The sequence below is a fragment of the Falco naumanni genome, chromosome 9 (genome assembly GCF_017639655.2).
Source record: "Falco naumanni isolate bFalNau1 chromosome 9, bFalNau1.pat, whole genome shotgun sequence".
Lineage (NCBI taxonomy): Eukaryota > Metazoa > Chordata > Aves > Falconiformes > Falconidae > Falco > Falco naumanni.
Genome location: NC_054062.1, coordinates 34,753,977 through 34,774,447, shown reverse-complemented (window position 1 = coordinate 34,774,447; position 20,471 = coordinate 34,753,977). Strand labels below are relative to the sequence as shown.

The 20,471-nt window shown below is 49.1% G+C and overlaps 1 protein-coding gene across 12 annotated transcripts in view; it reads left to right on the top strand.

The window, feature by feature from the left end:
- Window positions 1-2,569: 2,569 nt before the first annotated feature.
- Window positions 2,570-20,471, top strand: part of COL13A1 (collagen type XIII alpha 1 chain) — a 92,636-nt gene continuing 74,734 nt past the window's right edge. For 11 of the 12 annotated variants that reach the window (XM_040606806.1, XM_040606803.1, XM_040606800.1 and 8 more), the window contains exons 1-2: window positions 2,610-3,109; window positions 10,565-10,634. In XM_040606806.1, coding sequence (XP_040462740.1) covers window positions 2,807-3,109; window positions 10,565-10,634 — 373 coding nt within the window. In that variant the 5' untranslated portion in view covers window positions 2,610-2,806. The other variant, XM_040606795.1, reaches the window with a different exon arrangement.

The window sequence follows — 20,471 nt, the reverse complement described above, 5'->3', positions numbered from 1 at the left end:
TGGAGGCAGCTTGTTTGGTGAACAGTGCTGCAGACTCAATATGCGCTGGCTCAGATTCATAGTTAAATTAGTCCATTTCTATTGGCATGGGATGACAGGGCTCCTTAAGGCCTCATGGATAGAAAAATTACCCTCCTGCACATCTGCAGCTAAGGCTTCCACGTGAAACCTGGCTGAGTGCAGCTCCCCAGCCTACAGCAGCTATGACATACCCCCTAAATGAACTGATCAGCTGGAGAGGGGCTGGTGGGGAGGCAGGAAAAGGTACTTACAGAGTCATTCAGGCGATGCTTGTGTCTGGACAGCAGGATCTCTGTCAGAAATCAGAGAGAAAGAGCAGAGAGCTCTCCCCAGCCAGCATGGGGAAATGAAATGTAGACACCCAACAGATTTCCATTTTCAGCTTAAAGGGTGCATTTTTGTGATTTTAGTGCTTGGGCTGGTATAAAGGGGGGGTGGAGGGGTGGGGAGAAGGAGAGAGCTTTTGGTGAAACTATGTATAACACAGGCAAGTAGCTGTAGTCATCAGCAGTTCAACCCCGGTCTTTAAGTAGTGTACTTCAGAGCTCTCTAGGATGCTCAGCATCCCAGCTGCCAACTGTTACTTCCCTGTGTAGATCTCTGCTTCCCAAACACTGCACCGTCAGTCTCTAAGCATGTCTCCTTCTTTTACCACTGTCTGCTTATTTGCTACGATGGCAGATAGCATCTTAAGATAGCTCCACGGACCATGTTTCTTCTCTGGCAGAGCCACAGCCTCAGAAACTCCTTTTTACTTCTCAGAGAAATAAGCTGCTAACACAGGCATAGCTGAGAAGAGGCTGAGGAGAAGGTAGGAGACCAGGTTGGCTGTGCCTCCGAACAAAGAGACACCCTGTGTGCATCAGGTCTCTGTGGGTTACATGGTTCTGCCCCACTCATACTTTTGAAAGGCTACAGCCATCAGAGGGGTGTTTTCCATGCGTGCCAGAGCAGCAATATGAATTTGAGCAGTAAGATGACAAGAAACCTGCTAAAAGAAATAAAGAAAGGATTTCCTGCCTCGCAGACGCTAAAACCCCATTTCGGGAAGCGAGTGGCTGTGAAAGGCATGAGGCCATTCAAAGAATCAGGGCTGTGTGCTACTGGGCCCTCCAAGGGTTTGTCTGGTGGAGAAGAAACAGCTCATGCTTGCTTTAACCTGCTCCCAGAACGTCTGTTTCTTCCAGCCCTCTGAAACAGAGACCGGGCAAGAGATGAATATGAGTTTTCTCTGCCAGTAATTTCCAGCACAGGCTGCACGCACAATCTTCATTTAAAATGTGTAAATGACAGCGAAAGAGCCACAAGGGAGCCTGATTTTAAGAGACCAATTTGCTGCTTGGGTTTTAATGATTGTGTATCGCAGTGGACTTTGTGCTGCTTCGCTGCTGTGTGCACTCAAGAAGGGGATCAAAGGATGGACAGATGGACAGGCAGGGGCTCAGTAGAGCCTGCATGTCACCCTGGAGGATAAAATACTGCATGTCATACTCGGAAAAATTGGGAGAGGTGGGCCTCCCTTGCTCCTGAAGAACAGAAAGAGGCTTTGTTTCCCAGACGCGTGGCTCAGAGCTGCTCTACGGCACGTATTGGGGAGACTGCTCCCCGCCAAGGGGGTGTTCTGTCCAGCACCTCATGCCTGCGAGGACACGGAGGAGGTGACGGGAAGCTCTGCTTCACTAGAGGGCCTCAGCACATTAGTTCCTGTGGCCGCCCTCGGTGCCCCCCAGGCTCGGTAGGTTGTATGCCCAAACCGAGCCCAAAAGGTTCCCCCCCGCACTGCAGCTTGCCCGCCTGGGGCGTTGCTCCCTGCTGCCCTTTGCTTGTTTTTTGCAGAGCCCTCAGCTGCCAGGTCTTGTTTCCAGATGTGTCTCTCTGGTTCTCACCCTGCCTGGCTGCTCTCTTCAAAATATTGGGGTCAGACTACCCCACTGCTGGTGTCTCAGAGCTGCCCTGGGGTCTGCGCGGGGGACGCGACAGCCTGTTTGTACCATCTTGTAAAATGCCCTTTGGCTGCGGGCAGGAAAGAAAGACGCAGCCTGGTGTGAGCCCAGCCTCTGCTTTACAGTCTCTTTCCTGCCGCTATAAATAACCTTGGCGAGTGTAACTTCAAAGGGAAGGGCTGGCGGCGGAGAGGTGGTTTGGGGACTGAGTGGGACAGGGGCGTCCCGCTGCCTGATCCCACCCTGGTGTTTTGCATAAATAAATAAATCATGCTGCAAGGCAGAGGTGGAGAGAGAGGGTGAGCAGAGGAGGTTACTTTGGGAAGCCGCGCAGCTCGCTCATCCCAGCCCCGTAGTTCGGAGGGAGTGTGTCATGTTACAGGGGAGCCACGATCAGCCAGAGCACAACGTCGCCGGAGCAGCTGAGAATTACCTCTCTCTAATGGGGACTTTCATGTGCGAGCTCCTGGCCAGTTTGCGAAGGAACTGAAATTGGCAGCTTAGAAGGAAACAAAAACCTACCAGCGAACCAAAAGACTGAAACACAGGAGGAAAAAAAAATATCCTCATCAGATTTTTCTTTTTCCTCTCCCACTCTTTGCTGCAGTTGGATCCTTTTTTTCTGCACCCCTTTTATGTGTGTGTGGTTTGTTTTTATTTTTTAACGACACCCCCCTCCCCCCCATTCACTTTTGTCATTATTGCTGTTATTTGTCATTTGCTGGCACTGGGATCCCCTTGGACGCTCTTTTTCTATGCCTTCTGGATTGTGCTTCTTGGAGTAGGAGTGAGGCTTTATTTATTCTATTTATTTATTTATTGTTTCTCAGGACAGGGAGGGAATGTTGGAAGAGAAGAGCTGGAAAGGCGTCAGCGAGGCAGCTTTTGACAGGGGGTGCGTGGCTCCCTCCAGGACCAGCGATGGGGAGAGATGCTGCCGCCTCCCTCTCCTGCTGGGCTCAGGGCTGCCTGGTGTCTCCCTGCTTTCTCTGGTGCTGAGCCTCCTGCTGTACTTTCGGACCTCCGATCTGCAGTCCCGGGTGTCCCACTTGGAAGCAGACAGACCCACACAGCTCCCTGCCTGGCTCTCAGCAGACCAAATGGAGACAGCTATTTTGGGACGAGTTGACCAACTGCTTGATGAGGTTGGTATCCTTTCATTTTGTGTGTATAGATTTTAGGCGCGTGGATGCTTGCATAGTTGCATTATTTGTTTTTTAACCCCCTTAAAAGTGTATCTCTGCACAAGTGATGCTGCTAAGTTGCATTTCCCATGCCTTCAGGTCCCTCCCACCTCTTGGATCCACCTGGTATTTGCTTCCCTCTGGCTCAGCCCATGCTGTAGCTGAGCCCTGGCACTTTGCAAAGGGAGAGACCTCATACCTGGTCCTAGCAGGGAGGGAAGAGCCTCCAGCCCTACCCATTGGTGACTGGTGGCGTTGCCTGCTGTAAGAGTTAGAGCTAGAGGTTAAACCTGGGAATTCAGTGTGGGTTTGAGCCCCAGGAGAGTGACAGGCAAGGCATGCTACAGCTGGTGTGGCCAAAGGAGGAAGTAACTGCAAACACACCGATGTCATGATAGGCTTCATTTGCTGCCATGCCAGCCCTGACCTCTTGTGTGGTTCCTGACTGAGGAAAATGAGATACCCTGGCACTGCCAGGATAGTTTCTGGTACTGTCAGAGCATCAGAGCAGAGCATATGGCTGTGCTATGCTTGCTTGAACCCCATCCAAACTCCACTGGAGACAGTGGGCTCTTCCTTTGAGGACAGGGCACAGCTGCTGCTGAAGAAGCCTGAGCTTCAGCAGACCAATAAAGAGGGCCCAAAAGTACAGATTTTTGTCGATGACATTTTACTTTGCTGTGCTGATGCTACTGAGGGCTGCCTGGGTACCCCTACCCTGGGCAGGATGAGTATCCTGCAGTATTCCTTGCCTTGTCAGGGCTTTGAAGTGGTTTTGACATGTGTCAGGGAGCAGATGGTGGCTCACATCTCTACAGTCTCCAGGAAGGTCCACACTAACCTGTTCTCACCGCTCTAGGGGAGGCTTAAGGCTGAGATTCAGGGCTGGGGCCATTTCCACCCATTTCTCTTTTTTTGTGCTTACTCCAGCCTTGGCTAGAGACAGGCTGGAGAGATCCCCAGGGCTAGCCCAAAACCTGTTTGTGTCTTGAAAAGATCTCGTGTGCTGCTATTGCCAAATGAGGCAAAGAATGGGATGATCAGAGCGACTATTGGGACCTGCCGCAGGGCAGTGCTGCCTGGCACCTGGGGGGACCTGGGGACACCCCCCACCCCAGAACCATCCCCCCCCTCCCCCCCCCCCCCCCGCTGTGTTCTAGGAGCAGAAAAGGTCTGTGGTGAGGAGTTTAAACCTACAGTTGACAGGCTTGGCTACTGTTTATGGGTCTTATGGGAACAGTCCCTGGATCAGCTGGGGTTTGCAGCCAAAAACTGTGAACCTCAAGTCAACAAACTCGTAGGAGCTGAGAAATGTGGTTTTGAATGGTCTCTTTGGATGAGGAATAAGGGGGAGACAGTGTCCATGGAGCAATACCCCACAGAAAAAAGGCTTTTAAGGGAGGTAGAAGTGTTGCAAGTGGCTGGACCTGTGCCTTGTGGTTGCGCCCTTTCACAGGGACTCCTTCCCCAACACTGGGTGGGGGATAATGTGTAGCAGTCCCTTCATTGCTGCTGGCACGAATCTCCAGGGAAGTCACAGTTTATGTCTACCAAGTGATTTGAGACGTGCCACAGGACGCCTCCCGGGAGCAGTGCCCGGGGGCCGGATGGCCCCCTGTGTCCTGCTGGCTCTGCTGGCCGCTGCACCTTTCCGCCTTTTTATAGCCCGGCTTAGCAAGGAAATGAGGCTCTTGTGATGCCCACATGCCTGGCAGCACCTCTGTTCTCTAAGCAGCCCCTCCTGAGCCCCTGGACGTGGTCCCAGCCCCCTTGCAGTCCATGTGGAGAGCAGTCATGGGACAGGAACCACTGCCTGAGGGGCACTTGCTCCCAGGTACTGTTGGGGTTACCAGCTCTCCAATGGGGCACAGCTGCAAAAATAGCTTGGAAAAAGGTGATGGAGCCTGTGGAGGAGCAGGGATGCCTGACCCAGGTCTCCTGTCCCTTTATACCTGGGAAGGTGTGCTGCCCATGGGGGAAGGAGGGCTGTGCCCCCTGGGAAGGAGACTGTCCCCAGCTTTGCTGCCTGCTTCAGCTAAAGTCCTAAATCAGCTACTTCAGACCCCCACAGCACAGCCAGAGGCACTGGTGTGGGCCAAGTGGCTTGAGGTTCAGGGAGGGGGTCTGCTGGCAGACAGATGGTGGGGTGGTATATGGGCTTTTGCTTAGGAAAGAAAACCAAATCTCCTGGTCCTCCTTTTCATTAGGTCTGAAGTGGGGCTAAGTTGGATGGGTGTCCTGGACTGGCTGATGAGGGACAAGGATAGGGAAAACCAGGAAAGATAGAGGAGCAGAGGAAGGATGTAGGAATTAAAATGAGGAAAGCAAGAGACAGTGCCTGGTGTGACTGGGGGGAGACGGGCTGTGGCTGGGTTTGCCATGATGGACGTGAAAGTGAAATATTCGTTCCCCCCCTGCTCAGACCCTCACTGCTTCTCACTGCCACATCCTCACAGAGTTTCCTGGTGTTTCAACCTTAATGGGTTTCACAGCTGCCAGCTCAGTGTTATCCATCATAAAGTAAAATAGCAAAGCTTTAAAGCAACTGGCTTTGCAAAAAGCTGGTCTAAGCCAGGGAGGGATGTGGGAGGTGAGGGCATGGGCACAGGAGCATGTTTCTAGCTTTGGTGGCTGTGAAGATCAGCTGGAGGAACATGAAGAAGGAAAGTCTGCAAGTGCTGATAGAGGAGCTCTAAGTTTATGCTCAAACCCCTTACTGCTCTGTGCTGGAGTGTGTGGTGGCCTCCAGACTGTGCCGTATTTGTGCCAGGTGTGCCTAGAGGTTCCTGAGGGTCTGTGAGCAGCCATGGGGACACCATACAGATTACACTGAAAAGTGCAAAATGCCAAAGTCCTGTTAGGTGCCCATCTTCCAGACAAGCAAATATAAAGCAAACTGGCAGGGAGAGGAGCTGGGTTGGTTTGTTCTAAATGTAAATTTTAAGCCACCTGGTGGGGATGTTTTCCTGGTCTTGCAGCTCAGTTATGGAGTGCCCATAGCTTGCTGTAGCAGTGTTTCCAACTCGGATCAGGATGAGCGAGGAGAGGGCGGCAGATGCTTTCCCAGAAGCAGCCTGACCAGTGCTGCTTCATTCACTGCTGTGTAAACCTCTGAACAGTGTCAGTGAATACCAGATGGGAATTTTCTACCAGACACAAATTGACTGAGTTTTCCCACAAAAACCTCTGTGTGGAACAGGGCAATACCAGGTAGATCAGGGAGAACTTTAACTCTGTGCAGGAATTCCTCTGCATTTATGGGATACTATAAAATTATACAAAGAGCACAAATAAACTCACTACTGGCATTTGCAGGAGAGGCAAATGTTTTCTTCTTTCCAAAGAAGAAAACACAGTCCTTCCCTGTGCCAGGTAACATTTGGTACTACTTCATTTGCCAAAAGCTCCTCAGGGTGGAGAGCAGGATGGATTCAGTGCTGCTACTAGGAAAAAAACGCAGAATCTGTGTGTTTGTAGAGAGAAGTGTGTGTATGTGTAAAACAGCAGTTACCCTGTAAAGTCTGGGGGAAGATCAGCTGTCCCTCTGCACTGCGATGAACGCACTCAGGCTCTCAGAGGCTTGTGTTGAGGGTATTTTTTGTGTCTTTAGTGATGCTGAAAGGATTCAGGGACTGTGCCATGGATGGGGAGGGAGCATGGATCCTCACTGCTTTCCCAATAGGCTCATTTACCTGGGACTATTTCCTTACTTATGGAAGCAAAGGAAGGATACCTGAAAACTCCCTTTCCCTCCTGACTTAAAGCTTTTTATTCCTCCTTTTTCTTCAGTGTCTCAAAGCACACTGCTCAATTCTGCTTCCCAGGGTCAGCAAGATTGCTCTAAACATCCACTGCCTCAATCTTTAGCTTAGTGTTTTCCACCCCAAAATCATGAGATCTATTTTTTTTCTTCCAGTTTCTCTGGCAGCTAAGTCCCACTTCATTTCAACTGCTTGCAATCCTTGAACCTAGATGGTGTTAATTCCAGGTTTTTTGCTCTATCAGGGAGGGCTCGCTGTTTGCGTTTGCTCTATGCCACATGGTCCTGTGATTCCAGAAGCTGGCCCTTTAAGAAAAAACAGCTAAATTGGAGATAAAACAATAAGAGTTAACAAAACCACCCACCCCTGAAATCCTCTTTATGGTTGTAATAGATTATCTATTTGAGACATGTTTCTTTTAGCTGCTGGAGATAGTGGTGGGAAATGATTTCACCTCCCTGGGTGACTGCAAACAACTACATGTGCTAAAGAGCTATTAATCTGCCCCCTTTGAAGAAGTGCCCTCTCTTTCACCTAATCTCAAGTGCCCATCCAAAATAGACAGGCACTTGCAAGGTTTAGGAGGCCACAGCCATGGTCTTTTAATGTCAGAAGAGGTCTCGCTTTCACTGCTCTGTCCACCCAAGTCAGCCCTGTCCTGTCACGCTAGCAGTGAGTTAACAAAACCCAAGGGAAAAGCCCGTGCTGGCTTTATTGCCCGTTTCCAGCATGTGTTTCAACCCAACTTTTCTGGCATAGCCCTCATGCAGACAGAAGGTTTTTCCGTTTCGGCTCCCCAAATACACAGAGCTGCACAGTCCCCAAGTCAGAGCTGGTCAGCTGTGGCCCCAGTTCTGGCAAAGGCTTTTTCAGCCACCTTCATATGTGTAGGTGTTGCTGCTCTGATGTTTCATCCTCTAGGTGTCCCCCAGTTGAAATAGCAAACCCCAGATCCAAGAAAGGAAATCTTAAACACTAGACTGCCAGAGACCATGTTCTTTTGGTTTTGGTTACAGAAGTCAACCTTGCCCTGAAATGGAAAGATTTTGTTTTGCCTGGGAATGAAAGTTTTCTCTTTGAAAGGCCAGTTTTAGAGGAAAGCCCTTTCTTTTGGCTCTCCTGAGCAAAGCTGACTTCTTGAGTTGGTGGTATTTTGCACATTGGTAATGAAGGAAGCAGAAAAGGCCGGGAATTCATTTTGTTTCACCATCTCAACCTGAAGTTGAACTGAGGTCTCCAGAAGCCAGGATTTTTTTTGTTGCAGTTAGTGTTTGTTTAATAGACTGTGCAGGAAACTGAACTCCAGGCACTCCTAAATTCCTAGTAGGTTTTGCCTCCTGCTGAAGGGGAGCAATCCCACGGCACCACTGCCCTTTGCACTCCCCAGGGATGTGCAGAGTTCCTGGGCTCCAGGGAAGCACTGCGATGACCAGGGATGGGGAAAGTGCCCAATGCCAGTGAGTGCCTGATGGCTGCATGGTACCGGTGCTTGGGGCTGTACCCCCCAGCCCTGCCCAGCAGTATTTGCACCTCCCTCCCAAGGAGCCCCCATCCCTGAGAAGGCTATTTCAGTTGTCTGAGGTGTTTCCACTACCCTGACCTTGCAGATAGTTATGGGGAAATGCTATCGTTTCTGTTCCTCTCCTAGTCATGCTCAAGCCCTGCTGGGTCATCACTTCCCTAGTAAGTCCAGTTATGCTGCTCCTCTCCTCTCCTCGTGTGCCGGCAGAGCAACCCAGCCAAGACCTCTTGCAGCACACCCTAGCTCTGCCTTCCCCCCTGAGCCATTCCCCCTTGGCCCCTGAGGTCTCTGCACTTGGTGGGGCAGGGATCTGTTGCATGTTTCCTTGCAGATTTCTGTCCTATAAAGGGCCCCACTGCAGCCAGGCTGTTCGGACCCTCGCTGGCTAGGAAATTACTTTCTGCTCCCGCCTGTGTGAACCATCACTTCTCTGTGCTAAGCCCAATTCCCAAACATGGGAACCCCACCCAAATGTGGCAGTCTAGTATTCAGACATTTTGGTTGGCACATGTGGAGATGGAAATGGGAACGCGTATGTCTACATACCAGTGTGAGTATCCAAATAAAGGCTCCACTGTCTGATTTGTGCCCATGTTTGACCATTAGCACAAAGCATTTGAAGCCAGGCAGTGCTGCAGGGCAAAGCCATGCCACCTGGGGGTGGCAGCTAGATGGGAAAGTGCCCAAACGTGAAGATTCACATATCTGTGTTTTTAAACTGAGAAGGTAAATACAGATAAAATGCTGTTCTGGGAACTGGCAATTCTCCTTGTGTGAAACCCTTTCCTTGCCCAGATATCAAATCAACTCACTATCAAAACATTTCAGCCTACCATGCAAAAAAAAAAGCTCTGAAAATATTCAATTTCTAGTCAGTCACAACAACCCTTAGTGATTTTGACTTGCAATAAGGAAGCCAGTCATTTCAAAGTGAAAAATAGAAGTGTTCCAGCCAGTTCTGCCTTCCCTCATTCCAGGCAGAAATATGCTGCTTTAGTTTTTTCCTAAGAGAAATTTTCCCCAGACTCATACCTTCTTGCAGGAAGGTGCTTTTTTACTCGAGCAAATCACATAATTTCTATATGATCCCAGGCATGGGCTTCTGTTGAGCCCAACATCAGGCTATTTCTTTTGAAATGTTGGCCTCTGTTGTGAAGTAGACTGGACAATAATAAGGTGCAACTGGGATGAACAGTTGGGCTTGAGGGTTAGAATGGAAGAGGGAGTGACTCCTTTAGTACAGGCATCCTGGCAGTCAGTCTTCTCGAATAATCTCAAATCATTAACCCAGTGCGGTTCACAGGCATTAATGAATAACTTATTTGGATTGATTTGCATTTTCTTCACTAAATCAGTTATTTTAATAAAGTCTGTGAGTGGTGGTGTGGATGCTGTCCCTAAAGCACATTTTGCTCAGGACTTGGGTCAATTTTAATAATGTTTCCAGTGAGGGAAGATGTGGTGGCCTCAGGTGGACTCTGTTGCCCCTTTAAGAGATTCACAGATGGGGCCAGAGAGCAGGAGACTTACATGATGGCACTGTTAAAAATCCAAAAACTCATTGGAAATGCAAATTTTGATGTGATTCCACCTTGTTGAAGCTCTTGATAGGTTTTGTCTTGTTCTATGCTTGAAGAAAAATTCACAGCCTCTGAAGATTTCAGGAAATGCCATTGCTGTTTAATCAGGCCACCTTCAGCCACAGTTTTTCAGTGGGACTATTCTGTCTGTCCAGGTGTCTCCATGAGCATAAGTGTGTGCCACAGAGGAGAAGAGTACCTGCTTCAGATCTCTGTTTTTCATCTGCTGAGTGGGTCTTCTGAAAACATGGCTTTCTCATGAGGACACAGTCACCTCTTTATTCGCCACTGCTGGCTCTTGATTTTGTAATGCCTGTCAGGAGGACCACATTTGGAGGCCATTACGAAACTCCCTCAGCCTGCTTCCAATCAACCCCCACATTTCTAGTTAAAGACTATGATCTTTAATGCCTTTCTTAATTCCCAAACTGTTCTGCTCTGTCTCTCTCATCTCTACTTGGGCAGCACCCCCAGTCCCCCTTTTCCAAGAATTTGAGGCTTTGGTTTCAATGGTATTAATGAATACTTCTGCTCTTTTTTCCTCCCCTGACAGAAATTAAAGTTCCACTTGCCAAGACATAGAGAAGTTCGAGACACACACCAGCGATGCAACTGCCCAGCAGGTAGGCATCTGGGATGGCTAGCACTTTGGAAGGGCCTTTTTTGTCTACATCTTGTTGAAAGCTTTTTTAATGTCATGTGGTATGTGAATGCAAAGTTATGCATACTTGTGTAACAATGTGCTTGAGGTATAGGAAATCAGTGTTGTGGACATGTGTGTAACATGTCGGGTATGTATGTAAATAGTAACTCTGCATATGGCAGAAATGATAGGAAAAGTGATAGACATCCAGGTGGTCAATAAAAAGAGAAAGAGACATCTAGAGGGCAAATGTTCTCATTAATTTTAGACATCAGTTTTGAAGTGGGCAGAACGGCTCTTGGGAGGTGCATGTTTCTTGGCTGATTTGAGAAGGGTTGAGACATTTAGGCTAGACCCAAGACCAGAGCTGAACTGCTAAATTTTGGTGTGCCAAAATGCCTCTGGGGTGGGAAGATTTGAATTCCTTGGTGTTAAACAACTATTTGAGGTATCTTGCAGAATAATAGCCATCCTTCTGTTAAAGTAGCCATTTATCAGGGGGTTGAATGAAGTGGTCACTTGAGGTCCTGCTCATATAACATACAGAAATATTATGGGATTGTTTAATTGCATTATGTTTTAAATCATGCTAATATCAAAAGGCTCTTTCAGACACATCTTCAGAAGTGGTTTCAATACAATAAGTGACAAATTGCTATGGAAAAAACATTTGTGAATGGCATTTCATTCCGTTACTATGAATCATTCAGCCTTCCTTACAGTCTTTTGATGCATCTGACTGTGTAGAAAAAAACAGAGAAGTGCCAGCTACCACTCATATCCAAAGTCGAAGTTTTGGGAGTTTCAATGTGTATATCCAAACTGAGTAGCTGAAGCTTATCTTGAAAAGAAAGAGGCAGGGAAAATTGTGTCTGGATGAGCATCTGAAAGCAGCATCTCCATTTTCTGTGGTTTCTCCTTTTGGTTTTTTTGGTGCCCAATGTGAGCTTTTTGACAGCGTCTGGTGGCATGCATATCAAAGTGTATTTAAGTATGGTCAACAGTAGGATAACGGTGGATGAAATGATGAAGGGGGCTGTCTTTGCTGTAGGTAATGTTTCAAAATCAGTGTATTTAGACCTGTGTACAGACATAGGAGGGAGAGTTTCTTGTCAGACTAAAACGGATTTGTAGGGTAGCAGCTCATAAAAGCAAGAGGTAAAGCTATACAGGTTTGTGTGGGAAAAGAGATAAAATCCATGATCCAGATTGTAGAACACTGGAAAATGCCTGATTTGACTAGTCCACATCAGGACTGTTGGGCTTTCTTTTTAGTCCCAGTAAGAAACAACAGGAACTACTTTGGTTTAAATTTAAAAATCATTACAAGTGAAATGTGTTCTAAGTATCTCTTCTCCAGTGATCAGATCAAAACTGAGTTCAACTGTTTTTAAGTTTCAACCTTTTCTCTTCAGTGGGAGCACAAACCATAGCAGTACTCCATTTTCAAGTTCCTTCCTAGACTTGACATATAAATGCTATAAAACTACAGGAATGATTATTCTCCTGGTGTTTCTGAGCCAGCTTGGAGAAGGAAACTCAGAACTAGAATACAGAGCACAGAAAAAAGATATTCACTGAATTTTGACGTCATCTGAATGTGACCTCCTATGCCACATGTGTGATAGATGAATCACCTGAGTATTTCAGCATCAAGATCATAGTACTTGGTTACAGATACTCACATCCCTTGTGAAGTCTTGGCAGCAGTAAGTGCTGATTTCTCATAATGCTTAGGCATCCATTCATTCCGTTAAGATCATGGTATTTCTGAAGGACAACTTTGATACAGAGAAACAATAATAATAAATGTCTCGTAAAGGCTCAGGCTTCCTTTTTACCAGTCAAACTTGCCTGTCTCCATCAAATATCCTATGGACACAGAAATTGTTTGTAAAAATGTCCTGTACCCTGCTGGCTAATCCATTGAGGGAAATGAAGCTATGGTCCAAAGCTGATGTGGCAGGTGAAGTCTTGGTTAGCTTTGGGCAGTGCTGAAATGAAGGCACATTCAGCCAGCTGTTGTCTCATCTCAGACCCTTTGCTCTGGGGGTGTTTCCCTTTTGTCTCCAGGCTGATGCAATGCAGGCCACCTGAAAGCACTGTCGTGCTGTTTAAACATGCCCGAGACCTTGGGAATACTTTTCCCCAATGCATTTTTTCCCTTGTGTTTAAAATGCCCTAAGGACCAGACATGACCCTTGTGGGACACCAAGGTATTCAGAAGCACTGAGAAGTATCAAGATGTTGCAAGACTTGGCGCATGCCCGTTGCTTCTCGCTGGCCCACTCCACAGCCTATAAACACATAATGTTCCTCAACAAAAATAAATGTTTACCAGAAGTGACATTTGAGTACATCCCTAACTCTGAGCCAGGACCCTGCATGGCAAAGAAGGGGAAAAAGGAAGGCAAGTTCATTTACTGACCTGTTCAGCACGGATGTGAAGGTCCCAGGCAGTGTCACCCATTGCCATAGAAGAGCTTCAGGTCATGGTGGGGTGTTAACGTAAATGGTTTGGAAAAGCTGGGAATAGGGGAGCAAGAAGACTGTGAAGTGTGTGATTGTGCTGTGGCTATCTGAGTGCATGTGATAATGACCATAGAAATAACACAGTCAGGAAAACAGTGCAGCTGTATTTATAGCAAGCGATAAGGAAATACAAGTTTCCTTCGGCTGGGAAGCTGCTACTTCAGATCACTTGGTCTGGGACCGGGTGTGACTACCTGTGAGTGAGATGTCATTCCTTGGCATTGTGCTTTTTGAGTTCAGAGGTCACAGTGGGCTTCTCCAGCAGTGTCTCAGTTCCCTTCAATAGACAATCTGCGTGATTGCATCCCCACTGTCTGCCAGGATCTGGGATAACTTGGTACAGGTTGGGAAAGAGCCTTGAAGCCTCAGTGGCAGCAATGACTGTACCCAGCTATTCACCACTCCCAGATCCTGTGCCACACTGATGCTCAGCACAGGTTTTGATCTGAGGTCATTATATGCTAGGATGAGACTTGAGGAATTTTTCTGGGGCTGAGCAGATGCTGGTGGGACTGTGGGTCCGAATTCTAGGAGCAAGCCTCCCTCTATGACTTTTGCTCAGATGTGGGAAATGCTTTTTTTCCATATGGGGTCTGGATGTGGCTGAGAGCTCGGGAGAGCTACCTGAGGCTGGAGGATCCTTTCATGGCCAACTGACCTCCTTTGATTTCTGCCACGTAATACCAAAATGCTGTGAGGAGAAAGAATTGTGTTTCAGGTTGACAGGATGAAAACCTAAGCTTTCTTGGTCTAATCCAGACCCAGTTGTAGATCCATACCCTGCCTGCCTGAACAGTCTCAAACAGCCAGGGATTACTACCAAAACCCCCTCCTACAACCTTCCTGGAGGAGGTGGGCACTTGTGTATTTTATATACTGTGACTGACTTTATTAGACCTTTCCCATCTTCCTCCCTTCAGCTCCTATTTTCACAGTCCCCATGTGGCTGTTTTTCACTCTGCTGGCTCTCTGCTCCAATCTTCAATATCCCCTAAAAAAAAAAAAAAAAAGGCTGGCCCCTTTCCCTCTGCCTCCGCAATGCTTGTTTTGGTCTGGTTTCTCCTTGGGCAGGTTGGGAGCCCACAGCACTGGAGGCGGTCAGCCGTGCAAGCAGGGAAGTGGCTCGGAGGGATGCCGAATGGCTTTTCCATCCCTCCCTGTGGCAGCAACTGGGGGCAGAGGAGAGACCTGGGCCGCAGGAGGAGACAGCGCTGGCCCAGTAGGCTCTTGGGGTCTGGGACTGGAGGTCAGAGGGAGGTTGCACATCCCTGCCACAAACCAAGTTGCTTTCTGCCATTACAGGGGCTTGGAGGCTGGTGTGGGGCAGCTGCAAGGATTTTGGCATTGCCCAGGAACTATCAGGAATGTCTTTGAGGCTTTGCAAGGGAATGTCCTCTGGACACTTCTTCTCAAACAAACCCTCACCCATGTTCCCTGTCTGCCTCAGCCCAGGTTGCAGGGAAAGCTGCTTGGCCACTCTCTTCAGCTCCAGTTCACCTTATAGAAACATCATCAGGAGCGGCTGCAACTTGAAAGTGGTGCTGCTGTTTCACTTCTTGCAGGGTGACCTGCGAGAGCAAAGGTGCAGTGGTGGCCCCAGTTGCACCCCGGGGCTGTGGGCCACATGGTGTGTGCACTCAGCCCAGGCATCCTGCTCACCCCCTTGGGTACAGCCCTCCCGTGCCGGTAGGACCTCTTGGCACAGCGGCAGCTGCTGGAGGAGACAAGCAAGAAATGACACGGGTCTGCAGCAGGGCTTTGGCTCCCACCCAGGATGTGTCACCCAGAGCCAGCAGGGCCAGCTGGCAGGGGGCAGCAGGATTTCCCACGTCTCAACCCCTGCCTGGCCCCGCAGGCGGCCAGCAGAGGCAGGAAACACTGGGAAGGGCAAGACCTGGACTGGTGGAGGGGGGGGGTGGCAGGGATGGCTGCAGGATGGGGAGACCCCTGGGCAGTTCAGGCTGACCCTCAGCCTGCAGCACCAGGGCAAGATACTGCATCCATTTCTCCCTCAGGTTTCTCACCTCCACCCCAAACGCCTCTGGGGAGGTGAGCCAAAAAGGGAGTCAGTGCCTGAGTACTGCCTGCTCCCCCCTGCCCTGCACCATGGCCAGAGTGCTCTGCCTCTTGCCAGGTTGTTTTCATGGCTTTTCTGTTTTTTTGCTGTCATTTTTAATGTGATCCTCCTTCAGCTTGCTGGGGCTGTTCGAACAGACCTGAGGGCTCCTGTGAGATAAAAGTCTGAACACCTAGACTAGTGACCCCTGAGAGGTAGAGGTGTTTGGGATATGTGGCATGGGGTGAGGGTGTGGAAAGGTCACTCTGGCTATTTAAACATCAGCAACCATGAGCCATGTCGGTGGCCCTCACCCCGGCTCAGAGTCACATGGAATGTGATGTGGGAGTGTGCAACACAACACCTGTCCCTGTGGCCCTCCTGTCAGGAGGTGTATTGAACTAGTTGAAATGCTACAGTTTTGCGGTTGACCTCTTTTCAGAACAGTAAGTCAGCATGGTTTTCTATGCTGACTATGCAAAAGGTATTTCTCCTTTAGAATTGTCTAAAAACAGCTTTTTGACAACCTCTAACCAAAAAACTGGGAAAAAAGGACATTTGGCTCCAACAGCCACTCCTTGCCAAAATCTTAGAGCTTTCTGAATTGTTTTTTTCCCTTGAATGCACTGGCAAAGCCCTTGTGGCCAGGCTGGCCAGAGAGCTGAGCTCAGGAGGGAGCGCAGTGCCTGGGCTGCCGCAGACAGGCATCCAGCACCACCGCAGCCAGAGCAGCATGTTGCCATGTCAGAAAATGCAATTTTCTGGCACAACATCCCAATGGCATGGCACATCTGGAAGAAAAATTGCAGCATAATCATTGCTTAAATACCTCTTTTTTCCCGCCTGTATAAGAAATCTCCTTGGGAATTCTGTTATTCCCTGAAATTTAAGCATGTTCCTCCCATCCACATTTTTGGAGTCCTCCAGAGTATACACACACTTCAGCCTCGAAGGCTGCTCATGCGCCTTTAGCCTGCTGACTGTATTTTGGGTTGGGGTTTGTTTGGTTTAGACATACTGTTGTTTCATTTGTTTTGAAGATGCAAACCACACAACGAATTCCACGGATTCTGTGAGTAGTTATGAATAGATGGGGATGAACGATTCAGGAAAAAAACAAACAAACAATTTGTTTGGTCACTTAAATCTCTTTCTCCAAACACGTAGGCAGCTGTGCTCTTACACAACTGCCCGGAGTGGCTTGAGAAGTCACCCCTGCCTTGGCTTTTGTCACCTGGAGTTGGCCACATCCGTGGCTGAGAGATTGTAAGAGGGAGCAAGAATGCACCTTATACCTCTAAGCATCAACTCATCCGGCTTAGTCTGCATTTAGGATTTAAACTGACCTTATGAAGGAGTATTTAATTGATTTTAATGAACCTGCTGTTGTTGTGACGGTGCAGACTAGGAGAGCTAGCTTAAAGCATTATTATAGCTGTGAGTGCTGCCAGGGCTGCAAAATGACTGGGGAGATAGCGCATATCTTTATGGTGCCACCATGCTGATAGAGTTAGAAAGGCCAAAACCTCTGCCTTTCCCCCTTGATCCAAAATATGGTTAGAAACAGTCAATGCATTAAAAAGGGAAGGTGCTGAGGCACAATGATGGGCACAAGTGCTCTGCAAGAGGGTGGTCTGTTTGTTTACATTCGTCTGCTTGTTTGTATAATGCCTCTTGCCATGTTCAGGCCTGTGTCCTACATGCCCCAGGACTCCTCTCTTTGTCCTTTTATGTGCTTTCTTATTTTAAACTGGCTGGAAGGTGGAAGGAAATTCTCTCAGACTCAGAATGGCTTCAGGTCTTTTTTCTGGAGGCTGAGTTCTCCCCAAAGGTGCAAACAGGTGAACGTTTGTGTCCAGGTGTGCATTAACTTTAATGGTGCTTGCATATTGTGCCTCAGAGGTTATATCCCAGCCCTGGATAAGCCTTGGCTGTTCGATACAGCCATCCTCCATCCAAAACCAGGGGTAAACTAACCTTTTCCCCAGACAAGGTTATGGTGCAGAGAAAGACGTCAAGGATTAAATGTGTGGGAAAGACATTTTGGAGGGAGGAATGGATGCACAACACTGCACAGGAGCAAATACCTGCTGTGGCAGGCTCCAGCCTGAAGCACAGATCAGCGCAGGAGAAAAGCATTGTGGCTGTGCCGATTTATATCAGTAAAGGTCCCACTGTGACCTTTACTGTCCCTGCCAGGCCGCATCTGAATAACAGGTCGAGTGGTGAATGGCACCCTGCATGCAGACCAGGGGCCGACAGGTTGCCTGTGGGGCACCCGGGACACGTGTCGAGGGCTGCAGCAGGGAGCTTCTGCATATTTGACGGGTTTGTATACAGATGTTTGGTAGAAGTGTTTATACCATTGCGTGCCTGTGCTTACAATGTATATGGTACATATGGGCATAAATCAGTGCCTTGACAAAGCAAGGCAAAAACATCCCAGCTGGCTGGGGAAACCCAAAGAGCACATTGCGCTGCTACTGTATGGCGACGGCTTTGATTCAGCGCGAGCACACTACCGGGGTGGAGGATTTTTCCCAGGCCTGGGCTGTGTGCACATGGCCGGGCTGGTTTGCGTCAGCTGCTGACGCACGTCCGGGCCCCGTGATGTGGGTCTCGCGTGTGCTGCCCATCCTGGCAGCTTTGCGGCGGCCGGAGGAATGAGGGCGAGTCGCACTGGCCGCCAGGCTCGACGGCGGGGCATGGTGCCTGGCAGCATCCAAGCCCCTTGCGCAAAGCGTGGGCGCCCGCCAGCCGGCGAAGAGCACCAAAAATACCCAGGACAAGCCAAGGGAGATGTTGCAGGCGCCAAGTGGCTCACTCCAAAGCTGTTTGCAAGGGGACTTTGCTCTGGCACTAATGTTAGCTGCCACCATGCACTTGAGAGCAATGGGGAGGTAAAAAGCAGGCTGCTGGCCCGGCCAGCTGTAGGGATGGCTCTGTTTGGTGTCCCTGTGGTGAGGCAGGGAGTGGGGTTTTACAGTGGGGCTGCAGAGGCCCAGGAGGTGCCCCTCTCTCTGGCGCATTGGGTTTCGGTGCAGGTGATACCCGATTCCCTCTTGGCTCTTCCGGGCATCTGCCTGCGCCTTCGCCCTGTGAGGACCGAGGCCCAGGCTATTCTGCCAGTGCCCATAGGGTGTCCCAGGGCACAGATCGACAGGAAGGGTGGAGGGGCAGCTTTCCTTCCCCCTGATTGCCTTTCAGCCTCAGTGCCAGGCTGGGGCCACAGGTATGGCTGATGGTACAGAGAGAAATGCAGCGTTTAAAAGAGAGAGGTTGCATCATGCGGGGCTGGGCAGGCTTTGGGAGGCAGAAACCTCATCTGTTAAACACATACCACCCGCCCCCCTGCCTCCCCCGCCAGGGAACATTCAATCCTCTCTTTGATGGACGTCCAAGAAAATACTTCTTCCACATCCTAAACTTGTTAGCACCAGTTAATCATCTTAACCTTCTTCCCCTCCGAACACACACTCCAATGAGTTTCCCATCGCTGGCAGCCGTTAAAGACGCAGCAACGCTTTTTGCGCTGGCCTTCGCAGGCAAGTATACAGCCATTAATTATTAAACATCCTGGCTGTCCCCTAGGTGGGAGAGCAGAAACCCACATCTCGTGCTGAAGCCACTGCAGAGAAACTGTCTAGTGAGTTGCTCTGTGAGTGGGTGCACTCGGCACAACTATTCCCTTCCAGAAGCTGGACCAGGTCTCTGCCCCTCTGTGCACTGCCTCTGACATTCATAAGCACTGTGAAACATAAACCCTGGAAAATATTTGCCTGTATTGGAGCAATGCTCCAACATATCCCAGATTAATGTTGCAAAATGCCAGGGGTGTGACAATTGGAGGGTTAGAGAGATATGCTCATGTGCGGGGTCTCTGCCATGCAGCCGGTGGGGAGCAGGGGCTGTGGCTTGACACCTGCTAACTGGGCATCTCCCCTTCATTTCTTCATTTCATCTGGCTATGTTTCCCTGTTCCTATATGGAAACCCCCTTGTTGCCCATTGCATCTCTTTGCTGTGTTTCCCCCCAAATAAGGTTGTGTTTCAGATAGGGGAAAGGTGACTCTTTGGTGCATCCATCCCCTCTGCATTGCCTGTGGTGCTGGTGGGGTGGTGATATGCCTTTTGATGCTATCTACTTCTTTAATGTATGGGTTTGAGAGGCAGCCCATTCACACAGCCTCCCTGGACCAATACACCCCATTGCTCCCCAAAACAGAGCTGGGGTGATTCCTGCTCTGCTCACCCATCCTGTTCCAGCCTGGCTTCTGACACTCAGTATCTGTTTCTTCCCTATGCAATGTTTTGTGGGAGCAGCATTGCAGCCGGACTGTGCAAGCAGGAGGTAATTAAATCAGCATATTCCCCAGGGGGGCAGCTGATTAACAGCACATTTTCCCCACACCAGGGGGTCTGAGACACACACGGGCAGTATCAGTCCATTGCTTGCCTCAGTCTTCTCCCTTAGGATGTCTGGTTTTTTCTTTTTTCTTTTCTTTTTTTCCTTTCTTTCAAAGAGAGGATGAAGATTATATCAACTGAACTGGAATCTGAACTGACAGAACTTTGTGCAAGGGACTTGTTTATTATGATTTGATATTGCTCCGGGCAGTGTGTGCACTATGCTAGGGACCACCCAGTGATCCCATCCACACCAGGCTCCCCTTGCTGTGTGGCTCGACTGGTAGCAGGTAGGACTGTGGGCTGTGCTTTACTTTTGGGAAGGGGTCTTCCTGAGACTGAACCTGGTACCAGGATATAGTGCTGGGCAGACATGGCCAGATCCCAATGGCTGCTCTTTTCTTGTCCTCCTCCTCCTCCTCTATCATCAGTCGTTGCTGTCCAAGGGAGGAGATGTTGCTGGAGGCAACAGCAGCTGCTAGGAGTTGTGTGTTGGGCTCATTGCTAACAGAGCTGAAGCACACAATGGCTGGGATTCTCCCTGCCTTTTTATTTAGTTTTTAAATATTAGCTCCTTATTAGAGTGATTTTGGCAGCAAAGAAGGAATAGTTATGTCTCCCAAAACAGTAGTCATTGCCTACAGATTAATTCTCCCTTAAAACCGACTATATACAAGTGCAACACAGGTAAAAGAGGGGTTGAAAACTCAAAAGCACTCCATGGAGCTTATGGGTCTGTGGCCCAGTCCTGGCCACAGTGAGGGAGTTGTGTCTCAGCCCTCTGTTCACGAGGAAGCTATGTGGCTGGCCCTGACCTGTCCGA